The sequence below is a fragment of the Ursus maritimus genome, unplaced genomic scaffold, assembly GCF_017311325.1.
Source record: "Ursus maritimus isolate PB19 unplaced genomic scaffold, ASM1731132v1 scaffold_4, whole genome shotgun sequence".
Lineage (NCBI taxonomy): Eukaryota > Metazoa > Chordata > Mammalia > Carnivora > Ursidae > Ursus > Ursus maritimus.
The window spans coordinates 7837508-7857424 of NW_024426552.1; the positions used below are offsets into that span (position 1 = coordinate 7837508).

A 19917-nucleotide genomic window follows, 5' to 3' on the forward strand; every position below is an offset into this window, starting at 1 on the left:
ATCCTAAACTGCATCTCCTTCATCATCCACTAGGTAGTCAAGAGTTCAATTGTGAGCTTCCTGCTAGATGGGGGATAGAGCAGGGACCACCCTCCATACACATACCAGGAAGGCTGCGACTAGCATGTCAATGATCCTGGACTGCTGCTCATACCCAACTCTTCCACCAGTAAACAGGTGCCAACAGGGATCAAAAGATCCTCAAAACCAATTAACTGTATCAAGGTACCTATATTACCACCACTAGCCATCCATGGATTCCTGTCTAGCTCTCACAGACACTGATGTCAGTAAAATCTACTGAGCCAGAAGCCCTTAGCACAGCCCCTCTCCAACAACGCTCAGGTCAATTTGAGGAGCTGAGAGACAGTAAATGCATCATACCAAGGCCTCCCAGAAATGTCTGGAGTCTTGGGATAATTAACCAACTTAACCCACACTTACAAAACAGAGTTGGGTTGTAAGGTGACAATGGACATAACAGGAAAGAATCACCATCCCCTTGGTATGAAAAGATAAGAGTGATTATGGCAGTTTCCCAGGTATATGTTTTCTGAAACCAATATTAACATTAGTTTCCTGTGCCTCTATACTCAAACTCTAAAAAGCTGTTATCCAGATGGGAAATTTACTGAATTACTGAAGTAAGTTATTAATTATCTTTTCTCATCATCCTCTGGGGTAAAAATCTTCAGTGGTTGTAACTATCTGTCTGAAAACATAGCAGCAATTAATAAGAAAATCTGAACTGCTGAATTTTTCAAATATATACTGTTTCATTTTGTTAAACATCAACGATATGTACCGGGAGGTTCACAGGATATTTTATTCTTATACTATTCCTCAGAGATGTAATTTAATGAATAAACAATATTGGTAATAAGCACCTCAATTTTTTTATGTGAATGAATGCTATAAGCATTTAAAATAATGAAAAAGGTTTCCCTTCACAAATTTCCTTTTTTATTTTTTGAGACCCTGGCATTGTTTTCATGCAGGGAATTTACTCCAACAAGACCCTTCTTGGGAGTGCTGGCATGCAGCCACGCCCCACTATGAGGTCCCACAGAACCTCAACCAGTGAGGTATTATGTTACTACTGTAAGAAAAGTTGATAGAAAGTATAACTGTTAGAAACGAATTACTTAAGTAGTTAATAATAAAGTAAGAGTAGCAAGTATTTGTTACCCACTCGGTTAGAAGCATACATATTTTTGTTTCTCTCATATAATACTCTCAACAATCTCCTGACAATGAGTAGTTTTCTTGTCACCGGCTTACAAATGGGCAACCCAAGTCTCTGATGTGAACTGCTTGCCCAAAGTCCCACAGCTCACAGAAGGCACAGGTAAGACGGGATCCGAGATCCTGCAAAGTCCCAGGCTCTGAACCGTAACACTGGGCCAAGAGGTCCTGGTCACATTTAGGCCTCGATTCTACCCTTTCGGTTTTAGGCTACTTGTAGGGCAACTAACTGAGTTACGCTTAATAAACACCAACAAAATAAGCATATGAATTTATTAAAAATAGTCATATATAAAACTGTGAATGTGTTTTAAGTTTTTAACTTGCCCATCTACAATTCCACTGGTATTTCAAACATATGAAAAACAGAATCAGTGACTACCATCTTTGCAGGAATAATTATGCTCACTCCAAACACCAAAATCACACAATCAAGACACCCATTTTGAATATACAGGACACATAAGAAACTGGATAGGAACAAATTTTGACTGAGTAACGATGGTTTTCCTGCGCTCAATATGAGTGTGTGGTGTGTGCTTGGCATTTTATAAAATATCGCTACACCTCTTCCAAAGTTGGCCACTCTGACTCTGAGGCCAAACTGATTAATTCTAAATACCCTGCTTTCGTACATACTTCTCGCAACAGAAATGACTACTTCAGGAGCATCTGTATATATAAACCAGATGTATTCTGCCCACAATCGGCCTTCAGACCAGACTGCATTTCATTGCTTCAAAGAGCACCTTGTCCAGAGCAAGTGCACGAACTATATGGAAAGAACAAACTAAATTCTACAAACTAAGTAACACTCCCTTAACTAATTTTCATTGTGATTTCATGTTAGGTAGCTGCGGTTTTTTTTTTTAAGATTTTATTTATTTATTTGAGAGAGATACAGCCAGCGAGAGAGGGAACACAGGCAGGGGGAGTGGGAGAGGGAGAAGCAGGCTCCCAGCGGAGGAGCCTGACGTGGGGCTCGATCCCAGAACGCCGGGATCACGCCCTGAGCTGAAGGCAGACGCTTAACGACCGAGCCACCCAGGCGCCCCAAGGTAGCTGTGTTTTGATACTATGCTGCTGTAAGCACAAATCCGCAATTAGGAAATAACATTTCCAAACACTCAGTTACACATCTGCACTAGATTCAAGGTTGGCCCCCTTTTCTGCTTATCATCACAAAGCCAGGAAAATGTAGAGGAACAGAGCAAGCTCCCTTCTTCCCTTCCACAGTTAGGAGAAAACCCGTGGTGTTCAGAGAACCCAGGAAGGAGCTCATCCCCAAGTGTCCTCACAGCAAAATGGCAAGCTGATGAGCTGTCCTCCTGCTGCCTCAAGCTATCTGGCTCCAGAGCTAGAAAAACCCACATCCCCAGTGCTCACAGTTCTTGGACCCTTCTGGGTGAAAACACAGATCACAAAGTGAAGAAAAGCATAGTTTGCATACCCTGCTTAAATCAGTTACAAGAGCTAAAACAATCTTTTCTTCCCCCTTGAAAAGATTCCACAGTGTAAGCTTCAGGAATTTATTGAAAAACTGTTTCCTAGCTTAATAATACCTACTGTATCTGTTTTATTTATATTTATCTCATATTTTCATATATAATGAAGATTCAGAAACACTGTATTCTGCCTTTCTTGCTATTCTGAGAGCTACTGATACAGCTGAAAACCACAGGCAGCACCCATCCAGAGTACCGGTAGAGTCTAACAACTATGGAAGACACTGTGAAAATGCTCACAGCTCAAAGGCACTGAGCATTCCTAACATCAAGCATACTTTTCTAAAATTACTTTTACTACATTTCTCCTGCTTCCTAAATTTATCTTTTGAACAAAACTGGGTTTAAAAACTTGTATAAAACACACCACGCATATAGCCAGAAATAAAATGTTAACGTTAGCTCATTTCAATTACTTGTTTAATAAATCTTTTGGAAAAAAACAAAACAAAACCCTGATAGGATGATTAATAAGAAACCACTGAAATCAAGTAATAAATTTATAAAAGTTTACAGCTAGACTTAAGTCTAGAGAAGTTTAGGTTTGGAGAGGGGGGTTATAGTCTAAGGTCCTAATCTTACATTCAAAGAACAGAAGAGAAGGGCCCGTGTGACCTGACTCACCTCACACAACTACATCATGAGTCAAGACCTTGAGTCCATGTCTTAGGACTTGTAGACCATGCCATGTCAGCACACAGTTTTAGTGTTTTACACTTCAGTTATAAGAAAAACCTCTTCTAATCTGCCTCATTAGGTTCAGAAATTTCTCGGGTTGGTAGAAATATCTGGTTGAATACTGTTACTTAAAAGACATTCTTTTTACATCATATGAATCTTTAAAAATATTTTATAACTTAAAATGGAAATACTAAATGAATTATTTCTTATTTTAGAATCACCCACAAATAAGATGTTAGTTGTATCTAAAAACAGATACTGTGCTAACTGAACTACCTACTACAAAAGAACCATAAAAATAACTGTAAAGGACTGGAATTTTTTTCTAGCCCTCCGTAGACACCAGGTGTTCCAGGACAGAAGAGCACCGTGTCTAAGAAGAAAAGAACCTGGGCTGGACCTCCAAGTCTAGTGCTTCAACACTTGGAGAAGTCACAGATGGGAGGAGCTCAGTCCGTTCAGCTATAAAATATTAAAAACAGGCACCCTGCCTGACAGGCTGCTTTTTGAACAATTGAGAAAATGAATCCAAACGTACTGTTTCTTAAAAGTACAGGTGACTCTTGAGCAATGCGGGAGTTAGAAACACCAAATGCCCGCCCCATGCAACTGAAAACCCATGCATAACTTTTGACTCTCCAAAAACTTAGTTACTAATAGCCTACTGCTGACCAGAAGCCTTGGCAACAAACAGCTGATTAACACATACTTTGTATATTATACACTCTATTCTTACAATAAAGTAAGCTCGATAACGGAAACTAAGAAAATCAAAGAAAGAAAAATACATTTATATTACTGTACTATATTTATAAAAATAAATCCACATTTAAAGTGGGTTCGCTCAATTCAAACTCATGTTGTTCAATGGTCAGCTGTACAATGCAAGTGACTCACTGTGCTATTACTACTTTTTGGATGTCCACAGAACTTTCTTCTGGTATACAAACCCTTTCCAGCTTTGAACATTCGACCAACTGCTCGCTCCAATTCTCAAATATACACCTTCTCAATTTACTACATAAAACAAATTCTTAAGTCTTGTCATAATTCATCTGACTACTATGACTGTTATTCACATGCCACATACGTTTTATAAATGTAAATCCAGATCAACTATTGACAAAAATCTTAATACATACAAGGGGTGTCCCCTAATTACGATGTTACTTTACTACAGCAAATTGCTCATTAAAACCACATATTATTGAATTAGAAATAAAGCACGTTTCCTTCAAATAATCCAGCATAAGAAATACATTGAAATTTTTCAAGTTTTTGATCATCACTTGATATATTAAACGACCTAAAGAAAACAGTGGCAACCCCAATTTCTAAATGCATGGAAAAAATCCTCAGTCAGCGTTCATCAAACCCTCCATCCTGGTGGGGAAAGAAATTTTACCACAACTATAGTTAGTAAAAAAAATCCTCCCAAACCAAAACTCAATGTAGTAAATGCAGTTAATTCAGGAACTATTATGAATGCGCACATACACACATGCACATATGCATACATGTATGTATAGCGAGAGATTTACACATTTATTCTGTTAACTATCCATTTAAAAAAAAACAACAGCTGAATCTCTAGTCTGAATATTAAAATGATTAGCAAGATTAATCTGCATTACATTTCTTTTTCATTTTAAGAAGTTTTGTACTTAAAGGTCATAAATGTGTACTAAAGTAGTTTGAACAGGTTTAAAATCAGCTCTGTAGGTTTGTGATAATGGACTCTGACTTGTTTTCCTGTAACTTTTTCTACTTACCCACCTTTTCATAAAAATAAGCTTTCAGTTTCTGTATTTTAACTAATATTCTTTAAAAATAACTTTTTCCCTCCCTATTACAAAATCAGAGAATGTGCTTATGGTTTATGAGTGTTTTTTAATTAAGTAGGATACACAGAAAAAAGTAAAAGCCAATGAACTTTTAAATGTGTACTTCTTATCATCTCTCATCAATCCAGAATCTCATGTGGCACGTAAAACTGAAAACCATTAAACCATTTTTGTCTAGTTACTGTTCTCCCATTTTAAGGAATAAACTATCACGCCAACAAATCACTTCTGATACGTCGTAAACTTACCTGGTTAGTTAGAGGTTGCTGAATCTGGTCAGAATAAGATAAGGCAGAAACCTGTTGGTCACTTATGTTTGGCTGGCGACGGTCACTGTACTGATGTGAATGGGGCATCTGTCCAGCCATCTGAAGGCCAGCAGCATGGAATGAAAATGACGGTGCAAGCCGAACAGATGAAGGTTTGCATGCTGAAGTCTCTCCTCCTACAAGAAGACAACAAGTGAAGTTGAAAGGATGTATTTATACCCCGATGTCTGCATCTTTTGACCTGATAGTTCCTTCCATAAGGACCTTATAGGATGTTCAATAATATTAAAAACTTTAAAACTACAAAGTGCAAACAAGAAACTACACTTGACACAACAGTTCTATGTTAAACGGTATAAAATATAGTGATTTAGGGGCGCCTGGGTAGCGCAGTCGTTAAGTGTCTGCCTTCGGCTCAGGGCATGATCCCGGCGTTCTGGGATCGAGCCCCACATCAGGCTCCTCTGCTGGGAGCCTGCTTCTTCCTCTCCCACTCCCCTGCTGTGTTCCCTCTCTCACTGGCTGTCCCTCTGTCACATAAATAAATAAAATCTTAAAAAAAAAATCTTAAAAAAAGAAAAAGATATTTCTTTAAAAAAATATAGCGATTTAAGTCAGTGTCTATAAATCTGTAGTAAGAGAAAATCTTAAGTAAATCTTTTTGTAAAGCAACAGGAATAACAACCCTTAATACTTATTTTCACATATGAGATTTTCATCAATTGAGAACTGTTAAGTTGCACGAGTAATCTCTGGTTTCTTGAGCAAGGCCTCTCCAATGGATCAGCTCCTTAGAAACCAATTCAAAGGAACACTGCTGAGATGCTGCTTTGCACCTGCCAGGTGTATGCGATCAGTATTCCAGCATCCCCCAAACCAAGTGAAAGATTTGTCTTAATGGTGCTCACCACTGACACCGGTAATTAAAAGTTGAGCATACAAACACACAGGCACAAATTCACAGGACGCTAGGGTCCTTCAAACTCTTCTGACACAGTCCTAAGAACACCCAGACCTGGCAAGCTCACCACAAGTGTGAATGGTCAATAATTATCCCACAGGGAGGCTGGGACCACAGTCATGAGTTTCATCGTAGACATGGAAAATCAACACTCGGTCAAAGGTATTTGGTAGTTAATTAATAAAAGTTAATTCTTCTTTAAAAAAAGAAAAGAAAAAAACTTTCTTCTTAAATTGAACCACACTTTTAATCACAGACTAAAGCCAAAAGGTGAAGCGCCAAACCCTGGTCAACGAACTGAGGACCCAGAATTCTCGGGCTTGTCTTCCTGAATAAACCAGCTAACTCCAACCATACAGCAGACCGTACTGCTCAGTACCAGGGTACTTCTGGCTCAAGTACGATTTCTGAGACATATTCAGAGCGCCGGCCCAACAGTGCAGGGCACGGACGCTCAGCCAGAGTGCTGCCATTTGAAATCTCAGCTCCACGCCTGCCGGCTATGCAGCCTTGCCCACCTAATTTCCTAAAAAATGAGAGTAATAACTACCTCCAAAGCCTGTGGTGAGGGTTAAGTGCTTTCATATGTGTAAAATACTTAGACTAGCTCTGGCAATTAATAAATGGCCCAATACTGGCTGCAACTGCTGTATGGTGATGTACAGTAAAGGACAATGGAGAGAGCACCCATTTCTGGGGAGCTACCAACCTCTAATCGAATGTCACATAGACTCCCCAAACTGAAGAGAACAAAGCTCTACAAGTTCCACTTCTATTTTCTACCACAGAGAATGACACCGTCTTCCACCCAGTGAACCAGAATCAAAGCTCCCAGAGTCAAGTGAGAGTTCTTTTCCTCCACAAACCAACCTCATGCAAAGAGCCACCCCATCTTGCTGGTTCCACCTCCCATAGAACATTCAAATACAATCACTTCTCTTTTCCACCAACCCATGTCTCACTTAAAGGACTAAAAGAGATTCCTAATAGCTCTACCTTTACTCTGCCCATTTCTGATTTCTTCAATAAGATACTAGAGTGACTTTTTAAAGCGCACATCTCAAGTCCTCCACCCCTACTGAAACGTGACTATAACCTGCCTTGGCACTGCCTTCAGACCTTAGCTTCTGTCTCCCTCCATTACAGCATGAGGTCCTTAACAGACTCACAGTACATGAGCAATAAATATTTGCTGAATAAGTAAAAGGACAGTGTTACTATCATGATAGATGTTGTAATTTTCTAAACATTTCCTTACTGATACTAAAAAACTACAATCAATTTAATTACATAGAACAACTGTTCAGTTAAAAAAAAAAAAAAACTGGGGGGGGGGCACCTGGGTGGCTCCATCGGTTAAGTGTCTGCCTTCAGCTCAGGTCATGATATCAGGGTCCTGGGATAGAGCCCCACAGCATTGGGCTCTCTGCTCAGCGGGAAGTGTGCTTCTCTCTCTCACTCTCCCTCTATGCTCTCTCTCTCTCAAATAAATAAAATCTTTTTTAAAAACTGGGAATTTATCATAAGGATATAATCAAGGATGCTCACAAAGACAGGGAGGAATGTTTATCCTGGTATTGTCTGCAACAGCAGCAACAACAACAAAGGAAACCTAAATGTCAAGTAATGGAGGGAAAGGGAGGCTTTATATTTGCAGGTTAAAAATCACCAAAAACCTGGGAAGGAATATAAACATATATAAAAAAGATTGAGTTCTCTGACATATAAATAGCTCTTATAAATAAACAGTAAAAACCGTTAAGGCCCTGAATGACAAATTACTTAACCACTCTAGGTCTTAGTTTCCCTATCTATGCAGCAGAGTTATTATTATACTAACCCTATTCTCTTAGGTGTATTATGAAGTTTTTAAAATAAGACACCACAAGTAAGCCATGAATAATGGATCCTAGTACTTTAAAAAATATATTAGCTTCTGTTTCTATTATCAATGTCATTATTATAGACTATGTTTAAACTTACTTATAATATATAGAAATAAGGATAAAAATCATTAGTATATAGCTTAAATAATCATCAACTGAACCTGTGACAAGGAAAAACAAAATGACCATCATGCCAGACACCCCTCAACACCACTCCATGACCCTCTCAATCAATACCCAATTCCCTCTACCCCAAAGTTACTACCTTGACCTCCAAAATCAGACTAGTTAATAACTTTACATAAATGGGTTTGTTCATTTTATGTTTATGAACTGTGGTTTGCTCATTATTCATTATTTTATGGTATCCCATTATATGAACATGTGATGACTTACTTATCTCTTTGGCTTTTGATTGACATTTGGATTATTTCCAGGCTAGAGCTATTATAAATAATGCCACTAGGAAAAGTCTTGTTAAGTGTCTTTTGGTATACATTGAGATGCTGTTCTGCTGTTTCTCCAGCTTTTTAATTGCTCTGTTTTCCCCCTAGCAGTTTATGAAAAATCCCCTCTGTTCCACTCCTTCACTATCACTTGGAATCATTATTCTAAGTTTCAGCCATTTCACGGGTGTGTAGTGGTGCTCCACTAAGAGGCGAACATGCATTTTCCCAGCGACTACGATCACCTTTTCATTTATTTAAGGCCAGTTAAATATCCACTTCTGTGAAATGCCCATTCAGGTTCTTTTCCATTTTTCTATCAGGAAAGTCTTTCTCTTACACATTTCTAAAACTTAAAACATTCTATTTGTAACATTTTGTGTATGAGCCCTTTACTTGTTATATAAGTGGTTTGCACTGTCACCCACTTAATGATGTTTTTTAATCAGCACAATCTCTTAATTTCATCAGCTTTTGTTTTAGAATTAATATTTGTGGTGTCCATTTAAGAAATGTTCCCTTATACCAAAGTCATCAAGAAATTCTATGTTATCTTCTAGAAGTTGAGTTTCACCATTCACATCTAGATGGACAATGCTCTTGGACTGGATTTCTGGGCATGTGTACCAGAGGAATCAAGTTGCATTCCCCGCCCCCCAACCCCTCAATGGACATTTGATTCACTCAGGACCAATTATTTCCCTGCTGCTCTGCAATGCCATCTTTGTCATTAACGACATGCCCATATTTGCTTAGATCTGGTTTTAGATTCTCTATTCTGTTCTACTGGACACAGGCCTACCTAGATTTCTTAAAATTTTGTGTAAGAAACAGCTTTACGAGTTTAAATATCCAGCAGAGAATTTTGTGCCTCCTGAAGAATGATTTGGTTATTCTTAGCCCTTTGCATGCCCATGTATGACGACTTAGAATTAGCTCATCAAAATCACAAAACAAACAAACCTATGTTGGCACTGTGGCTGAAATTGCACATTGTCCAATCACTTGACTGCAACTGATCCAATCAATTATGTGCATTAAATTGAACAGTGGACTGTTTTTTGCAATGATGAATTCATCAGCATTGTCTAATAGGCAACTACTAGCACTACTGGACATCTGAACAGTTTTATTTCTTCTTCCTAATCCTTATTCTTCCTCTCGCCTTATTCTACTTGCTGTTGTCCCTCTAATACAGTGATGATCAGAAGAGGAGATACAGGTACCACTGTCTTACTCCCAAGCTTTCAGTACTGCTTTAGTATTGCGGTTGCTGTAGGCTTTTAACTGATAACCATTATCAGAGGAATCAAGTTCCTTTCTAGTCCTAGTTTGCTAAAACCTTTTCTTCACAAATGGATGCTGAATTTTACTAAATGCTTTTTCTGCACCCACTGAGATGACATCAGTTTTCTGATGACACTGTTAACATGGTGAAATACACTGACTGATTTTTGAATATGAAACTGACTTTGCATTTCCTGGAACACAATTTGGTCACGATTATCCTTTTGTGATAGATTCACTGATGAAACCATCTGGTCCTGGGAGTTTTCTTTGCGGGTAGTTAAAAGTTAATAATTAATTAAAAGCTGTCTTTCTTTACTCAAATTTTGCATTTCCTGGTGTGTCTGTTTTGATAAGTTGTAGTTTTCTAATAGTATGTCTCCATCTACATTTCAAACACACTGGCATCAAGCTCTTCATTATACCCTCTAAGCTCTTCTTTCAGTGTAGGTATAATTGTAGTGACATCCCCTTCAATTCAGCTCTGGTTAATGAGGCCTTCTCCTACCTTGTGATCAGTTTAATCAAAGGTTTACTAATTTTATTAAGTATCCTCTCTTATATAGGGTTTTCTATTTCTGCTCTCATCTTGTTCTATCAGTTAGCAAGAGGTATATTAAAAATATTCCGTTTAAGCATGTTACTGGATTCCATAAATTTAGAGTTGTTCTACCTTCCTGATGAATAAAACCTTTCATCATCATAAACAGCCCTTTTTTATTTCCAATAATACTTCCCCTTGTCTGATACTAGTATGGCCATACCACGCTTTCTCTTATTCTTTGTGTGGTATGCCTTCTGTTCACCCTTTACTGTCAACTCCCCATTCCCTTATTATTTTAGATTTGTCTCTTATAAACAGTTTGCAGTTTATAAGTTTATTTAATTTATGAATGTACACTAGTAAGTGTACATAAGTACACTATAACTATACTATTACTAGTACACTATAACACATAACTACTAGTTTATTTAACATACAAATGTACGCTAATAACCCTTCTATTTATTCCAACTGTTTTATGTTCCTTTCTTACCTTCTGCTGGACTGAAATTTCTATACCTCCCCAACACATAAACTATTTTATTATTTTTTAGTTATCTTATACATTATAATATAATTACTATCTTTGATTCATTAAAATCTAATTACTGTATACTATTGTTGACTTGGGTATGTATACATACACACACACATACACAATCACAAGACATCAACTAATCATCCAGCATGGGCAGAATCAGACTCAAAGATACATTTGGAGGGAGGGATCGATGGATAAATTTTGTGATATCCGGACAGCTATGAAAGAAATACAAAGAAATGGCTAGCTGCTACTTGATTATTATTGTGATATCTGTTCTCCTAAAATATGTGTTTCATTTCCTGAACCTAGATCCAGTCGATTACGTGCATTAGATTCAACAAGCACTGAGAGGCTACTACTATGGCACTGTCTGGGAGCGACAATGACACCCAAGATCTGTAACAGCACCTCACAAACTTTAAAGTTCTTACAAATTGCCTTTGAATCCTATTAAAAACGCAGATTCTGATTCAGTACACCTAAGACAGAGTTTGGAATTTACATTTCTAAGAAGCCACCAGATAATGCCAATGCTGCTTCGAACAGCATCTAAAAACAATATAATCACTTAATTTAATAAAAGAAACCTATTTTCCAACTGATCCAAGTAGCAGATAACCCAGACGTAAGCTATAATCCTGACTACCCAACACACTACAGGGCTGTCCTCCCCCCCAATAGATCTGCCTTCCTAGTTAGATATTTGGGGTTTTTTTATTATTACTAAAACACTAATACGCATTCCTGTGCAAAATGGTGGTATGCTAGGTGACAAAGAATCCAATGTTCTTTTTAAATTTTACTGTAGGTAATGTGAACACAGGTTAACAAGAAGTTAACTTTATGTTTCTCACTTACAGAACTTTTTTTAGATGTTTACTATACCATCTATCACAACTCCTTAGCAACATTACCAGTTGTGAGGCTGTATACAGGTGTATTTGCCACATGCTCACTGTCCCCTTCCTTAGCTCAACTGCTGTGTGTGAAATGCAGAAAGATACTGAAGTTTAATTTCCTCCCACAATGCCAAAAAGTATTTAAGTTATCCACTCACTCATTCCTCTCTCTCTTATAAGACTCCAAGAAGGCAAACTAATATGAGAATTTCTTGTCAGTCCAATTTAATAATCAGGCCCATCACCACGGCTTTTATTCTTTCCAACGTTTCCATCTTCCCTTTCAATTCAAATGTTAATAAGAACAAAGACTCAGTTCATCCTATGATGTTAATAAAGTATTAGGTTGAACTGCAGGAAACTGCTAATACTACACCTCCTTTGGCCTACAAAATGGCAAGTTCGTATGGTTTAACCTGACATCTACACCACACTACATATAATCCTTGACCAACTAAACTAAAAACTAGCTCTAATATTTTAGCCCAAGAATGTATCAAAATACATGCTGCAACATCAAGTCTTGTAATTTAATGATCATCTTATAATACTTAACCCAAAAGTATCTTCATAATCATTATTTGTGGAGTTCAGTTCCAAAATAATAGTTTAAATTGCTGCCAAATAGTGTGAAAGACAAGTTGCAGAAAAATATGCAAGTAGGGTCCTATCAGCAGTTTTTATACCTTTCTGAACTATATGGATCTTTTTCTTTTACCATGAGCATGTTTCTAAAATTTCATAAGAATTGTGTTGGTAAATAGCTTACTTTAAAAAAAAAAGAAGTAGCTTTTTCATTCCACTCAAGTTACTACGTTTCAGCAAAAGCCTGCTAATACCAGAGACCATAACACTAGTAGAGATTAGCAGTAATTCTACAGAGAAGCATTCCAAGAACAGATCTGAGACTGGGAGATGTCAAGCCTCTAAAAGCAGAGGTAGACATAGAGCAAACATCAAACAGAAAATCCTGGGAGCCGACCCTGAGTGAAAAAAACAACCATTTATTTATCTCTGATGTAAGACCCACAAATAACTCCACCTGTAGCTAACTTAAATTTTTTTTGTTATTAATATGTGGAGAGAGGACCATTCTTGTGGTTATTTTAATCCACATTGGATTTCAAAGAGAAAGAACAATATTAAAGAACAAAAATAAATGAAAATAATTCAAGTTAATTAAAACTATAACATCCAAAATGTGGAAACTCTTATGAGGCCAAGCTTCTGAGACAGACTCCCCTAATAAAGGAAGGGAGGACAACCAGGACTACATGGGGAAAATGTGCAACATCACTAGCAACAAGACATACCCATAACACAGAAGAAAAACGTCAAAGGAGTAGCCGGCTGCTCTGTAAATGAAGTGCTGGGAACACAGGATTAAGACGGTAACTGAACATAAGTCCATGAAAAAAGTTTTGTCCACCAAGATATCATCAGTACCAAGAACAGTGCCTGGCACGTGGCCTGCCTTCAATAAATATTTGTTCAATGAAACAATGAACTGAATCCATCAGGAATATTTAGAATATGAAGAAATGGTTGAGAAAGGGAGGGAAAGAGANNNCTGAAGGGGGTAAGGATGAAAGAAATATTTTTACAATGGGGGCACATGAGTCAGAAATAAAGAACAGTCTAATCATAACACAGGCTAGAGCTACTGCTCAACAGTCAATTTCTCTCACTCATTTTTGTATCCCGAGCACATAGCACACTGCATGGCTCCACAGTAGGTGTTAAATAAATACAGATTAAAGTCAAACTATGTTAGGGCTCCGTCAACTATCTAATGATAAGGACAAATAAATTGATCTCTTATTACCCCCAGGTTAGTGGGCAGTATTTGTCATGACAGAATGCGGGTGCATGTGGACACACACGCGTGGTTTGTTGTAACCTACTAGCCCAAACAGCATATTCAGTTGTCTACAAACACGATGAAATTGCTCATGTAAGATCTAAATAAATGTTCAGGTTTTTCGGTCTGCAACTTTTTAATTAAATCTGTACGGTAAATTGTGAAGAATAACATGGGATAGAGATAAAAACATGTATCTTTAAAAGCCTGTAACATCAGACTTCCACTTCTGAGTGCCTCGTAACTGAACTACCTCACTCACCATGAATAGCTGTAAAACTGGTCAGACACGTGAAATAACTGTTTTTCAGATACTCGACAACAGGCAGTGCAGAGCTGTGATCACTGAGAAGAAGGAAACAAACCTGGTGAGCTCCAAAATCACCCTGGCTTTCTATGTGGGGACAATTTCCAGAGTACAATGTAGGGAGAGGGAGCCCAAATACAATAGCAGTGGTCTTGCTGAGTGGGGAAGACAGAGACCAGAGCTCAAGGCTACAGCGCTGGCCTCTTTGTGGCCTGCCTCACAAAGAAGGAAGATTTGCAGAGAAGGCGCTCCACTAATCTACACCTAGAAATCCTCCTGACTCTTTGGCCAAATACTAAGTTGCCCGAGTGCCAGGTGCAGGCCCGGGAGGCTGGGCAAAAAACAACTGCCAGGGAGCTAGGAGGTGAACTACTAGAACTTGCAGAGGACTGGGAGACGGTTAAGGGCGCCAATCAGCTGGACTGGAAGAACCCGGCAAACACCACAGACATTCAAAACAGACCCCCCAAAAGCCCACACTTCAGGAGCAGAGCTATCCTGGCCCTACAATGAATGGTGACCTCGGCCTGTCCCAACAGACACTGAAACATACCTCAAAGGATCAAGATGGTGCACCATCCGCCAGGACAAAATTCAACACCTTGTAAAGGACAACAAGCACCGGTTCTCAACTACCTCGCACTCCGGATGCCTACATCCAATCAAAAATCCCTAGGCACAGGGAGCGCCTGGCTGGCTCTATCGGTACAGCATGCGACTCTTAATTTCAGGGTTGTGAGTTCAAGCCCCACGTTGGGCATGGAGCCCACTTAAAAAAAAAGAAATCACACAAAGAAGCAGGAAAATGCTGCCTGTATTCAGGAGGAAAACAAATCCATCTACAGATCTAGAAATGACAGAAATAATGAAGATAGCAGAGAAAAAAACAAGTATAGAAAATTTTTAAAATATAAAGGAAAATGTAAACAATATAAGAAAAAATAGCAAATCTTTTTTTTAAGTTTATTTGTTTATTTAAGTAATCTCAAATCCCAATATGGGGCTCCAACTCACGATCCCAAGATCAAGAGTCACACACTCCTCCGACTGAGCCAGTCAGGAGCCAAAACAGCAAATCTTGATAGATAAATAGGAACTATAAAAAGAAATCAAATGGCAATTCTAGAAATGAAAAATAACTGTAAATAGGGGTGCCTAGCTGGCTCAGTTGGTGGAGCTTGCAACACTTCATCTGGGGTCATAAGTTCAGACCCCACATTGGGCACAGAGTTTACTTTAAAAATAAAGAGAGAGAGAGAGAGAAAGAGAGAAAGAAAGAGTAAAAAAGAAAGAAAAATAACTGAAATGTAAAATTCACTGAATGGATCAAATGGCAGATTAAACACAGCAGAAAAAAAGATCAGTGAAGGTAAGAACAATGCACTGTAAATTAACCAAACTGAAGATAAGTATAAAATATAATGGAAAAAAATATAAACAAAGCCTCCAAAACCTTCAGAATAAAATCAAGCTAACACTGCTATTTAGAGAAGGCATCAAAAGGGAAGGAGAGAGAAACTGGGAAGAAAAATTTATGAAGAACTAAGTCAAAAGTTTTCCAAATTTAACGAAAGGTATCAACCCACAGATCCAAACTCAATCAACCCCAAGCAGTGTAACAAGACACACACACACACACACACACACACACACACTAAGGCACTCAATTGTTAGAAACCAATGATGAAGAGAAAAACTGTAAAAGCAGCCAGAGTGGGGGGAAATACACAATTACATATAAGAGAACCACAGACTTCTCATCAGAAATCATGCACATGGGAAAAAAAACAAAGAAACATCTTAAAATGATAAAAGAAAGACCTTTAACCCACAATTCTATATTCACTGAAATAAACCTTCACAATGAAGGAAAAACACTTTCAGACAAATGAAAGTGAAAAAAATTTTCAAGAGCTGACTTGGCACTCCAAAAATGTTCACAGTTCAGAGAAGGGAAAGGATTCTAGATAGAAACTGAGATCTGTACAAAGGAATAAAGACAAATAGTAGAAACGTAGATAAATAGTAAAGACATTTCTCATCAGTATTTTTAAGAGATAACTCATTGTTTAAAGAAAAAAAAACAACATACTATAGAGTTTATAACGTATATATAAGTCATACAGATGACAACCACAGCACCAGGGACAGGAGAGATAAAATGGAAGTACACAATAGCATAACTTAATTAAGGCTGCACATGGTAAGCCCACAAGCAACCACTAAGAAAGACCAGATGGATAGATAACTAGAATACAGAAAACCTTACTTAACCCTAGAGTAAATGGGTCCTTAACCCTTTCAGTTACAAAAGGCAAACCAAATTCTTACAGGTGAAATAAGAGGTCGAGAACTTATTTTTAGTAATAGCATCTGGAACACAAAAAAGATTAAAATAATCACCCAAAATATAGCTGTTGGATTCCAGAAATTACTATACTGTACACACTGTAACATGTAATATGGTTGTATTTGTATGGCCCCCAATATTCTAAAATTATAAAGTATTTTTAAATAGTAAAAAATAAATAAGCAGATAATAATTTTATAGGTTATCAAGAGTCACGAAAATTCCAAGTAAATATTTTTTTCTTACAGTATCCATAATATAAAAATGTTTCATCAGTAATAAACCTATTTTTCCCCATTTTACAGGAAACAAGGTGTAAGCAACCTTTGATCCTTTAATTTCTAGGGATGGGGGGGTGCTTGAAACCAAAGACAGATACACAAAGATATACAATGTCTCTAGAGATACTTTAGAGGTGAGATTAAATTTTTTATGAATCGTAACCCCACCAGGACCTCCCCCCTTCATCCTGCTTTGTTCACTACTGAATCCCCGGGACTTAGAACAGTACTCAGCACACAGTAGAAGCTCTTTAAGTAACTGCTGCCTAAGTGACTAAATGAGTAGTATATAAAGAGCACAGACATTCATCAACTGATAAATGTGAACCTGCTATTCGTAAAGTGAATCTGCCATTAGAAGATTTAGAAATGCCAATACAAAATGGAAGATTATTAATATGCTGCAATAAATTAAACATACAAGCTGCAGAATTTTAGGTATGATTACCTGATAACTGATTTGACATAACTGTGACAAAACTTCTAAAAAACTGAAAACAAACACTTTACCAGAAAAAGTATATGAGAAGGAAAGCCCTGTATTTAACGCAACTAAAATAATGGTCACTTGCACAAAGTGTTCACCAACATGCTTTTGAGGCAAATACAATAAAACTTAACTTCATGATTGTAGTTGCATGATCCTTGCTGGCTTATAACAGGCTTAAATTTACATATTCTCTAACCTCCCCCCCCCCCACATACCCCAGTCCTGTGGGGGACAAAAAAGCAAACTTGTTTCTAACAGAAGTTTAATTTTAGATGTTGTTTCACTGGACAGCCCTGCAGAGGGGCAGAAAACGATGCCTTTCAGACCAGCAGAATCCAGCGAACAGAGAGCAGCACGAGGGAACAGCACATGCACCAGGAGATGCTAAAGCAGCCTTTTCAGGAGTATCAGTGTCTTAATACAAAACCAGCCTGTTGGTCCATATATACAGGATCTCAACTACGTGGGTTTCTTTCCAGGAGAGTATTAAAATAACATCATTTATTCAAGAGGTAACTAACTAATCGGGCTAGCCTGAGACCAAGCCCAAAAGAAAAACATCTATAACCACAGTGAGAATATCTAGAAGATGTACACAGGATGCGACGGTTGCTCTACCAGGCATCCAGACTAATACCACAGGAAAGGAGATCACTGGAGTCCCAACTAGACCATGTGTACAAGCGCCAGCCACTTCTCCAACGGAAGGAGGTGCCCCAACGGCAGCCACTCTGACTGCAGCCACTCGGCCTTCAGCCAAGTGTACCCGTCATAAACACGTCAAGATTTCAAGAGTTTTACAAAAATGATATGTCATTCAAATCGACAAATTATATTAGGTATAATCAAGGAATGAATTCTTTCAAGCAAGCTAAGAAATGATCATCACTCAGATTACATGGTCTGCCAGATCCTGAGATTCCTGTGTCTTTCAACAAGAGAAATGAGGACAGCAACCATACAGCTCAACACGATAGGTCTTGATTTCAAAGCTGTCTCTTTTGCAAGTACCTGTCAGATGATGTCTCCTTATTTGTGGTTTAGCAAATCCAGTCACCTGAGATAGGATTAGCAGCAGTCAGCCTAACTGGCAGTAGCATGATAAGAGCATTCAATGAATGCCACTTCCTATTTTCAATCAGAAGACGGGGTTTCCATTCACTTCTTCCCAAGTCAGTCATCTGTGGGACAGTAAAGGGGAAGCACTGGAACAACCTAGACAGGGTAAGTGCAGGTTTCAAGCCGTTCGTAACCACCTTTGTGAAAACCTTATGGTCCAGAGTCCTGTTTTCTACATCCCTACAGATTCCTCTGTAACATGCAAATAGCATATTCATTTATAACACAGGAAAAATGAGAAATACATCTGGAACGTTCAGCTTGGTATACAGAAATACACTGGACTAGGATTTAAGACCTCCTCTTGCTTGCCTTAGCACAAGCTTAAGTGCAGCATGGCGGCAAACAAGTCCATTTCCTCATACGTGAAACAAGATGATTCATCACCTTGTCCAATCATGTAAATCCAAAGCATTCCCTCCCTTGTAAAATGCCACAGATCTGAAATGTTATACAGATCGTTGCCAAAGGAAAGAAAAGACTGTGCTCAAAAGTCTGTTTAGAGCTTAAAAGACACATTTTAAATAATGTCAGTTATATTCTAATTTCGTTTCTTTTTTACAAAAATCTATACAGGGCGCGCCTGGGTGGCTCAGTTGGTTAAGCGTCTGCCTTCGGCTCAGGTTATGATCCCAGGGTCCTGGGATCCAGCCCCTCATCGGGCTCCCTGCTCCGCGGGAAGCCTGCTTCTCCCTCTCACACTCCCCTTGCATGTGTTCCCTCTCTTGCTGTCTCTGTCAAATAAACAAATAAAATCTTTAAAAAAAAAATCTATACAGAAACATAGTAAAATGCTACTTACCTAAAAAATATTAAAATGTTATGTATACACACACACGCACACATATATAACGTGGGCATGTGTGTGTGCACACACATACATACAAAACTGGAATTACCCAAAGATGAGCCCTCTCCCACCCTGTTCTGGGAGTTTTCTTCAGATCTCCTAACTGTAACTTTGTCAAGGCCTACATAAGCACACTGAAATTGGCTTCCCAAACCCTGGAAGTTCAAAAAGAAAAATTACATATTATATAACACATCTAAAAGATGAAATACTATGAAGCTGCTGCTTAGCTGCCTTCCCCTCAAGGGGAGAAGGATTCAAACACAGAAAGAGGCAGCTAGGAATACAACACAGGCAGAAATGTCACCTACCACAGGCCGCCAATCACCTTCAACTATGCCACAACCATGGCATTTTAAGAAATGTCTGAAGTTACTACTAAGTTTCAGGCACATAAGGTTTCTTTGGGAAGAAAGCTGCCTCCAACCTTCCCTGATCTTTACCTCTGCTTTTTCCCAAAGCAGGCAGAGCAAGAGCAGCTGAGAGCGGGAAAAAAACAAAACAACCCAACATATGTTTTAAAAACTTTCCCCCTCTCGCGTCCCAAG

At 38.3% G+C, this 19917-nt stretch overlaps 1 protein-coding gene across 2 annotated transcripts in view; it reads right to left on the reverse strand.

Moving 5' to 3' along the window:
* Positions 1-19917, reverse strand: part of DYRK1A (dual specificity tyrosine phosphorylation regulated kinase 1A) — a 94162-nt gene that overhangs the window by 34909 nt on the left and 39336 nt on the right. For both annotated transcript variants that reach the window (XM_008701899.2, XM_008701900.2), the window contains exon 2: positions 5524-5720. In XM_008701899.2, the coding sequence (XP_008700121.1) occupies positions 5524-5720 (197 nt within the window). The remainder of the gene's footprint in view (positions 1-5523; positions 5721-19917) is intronic.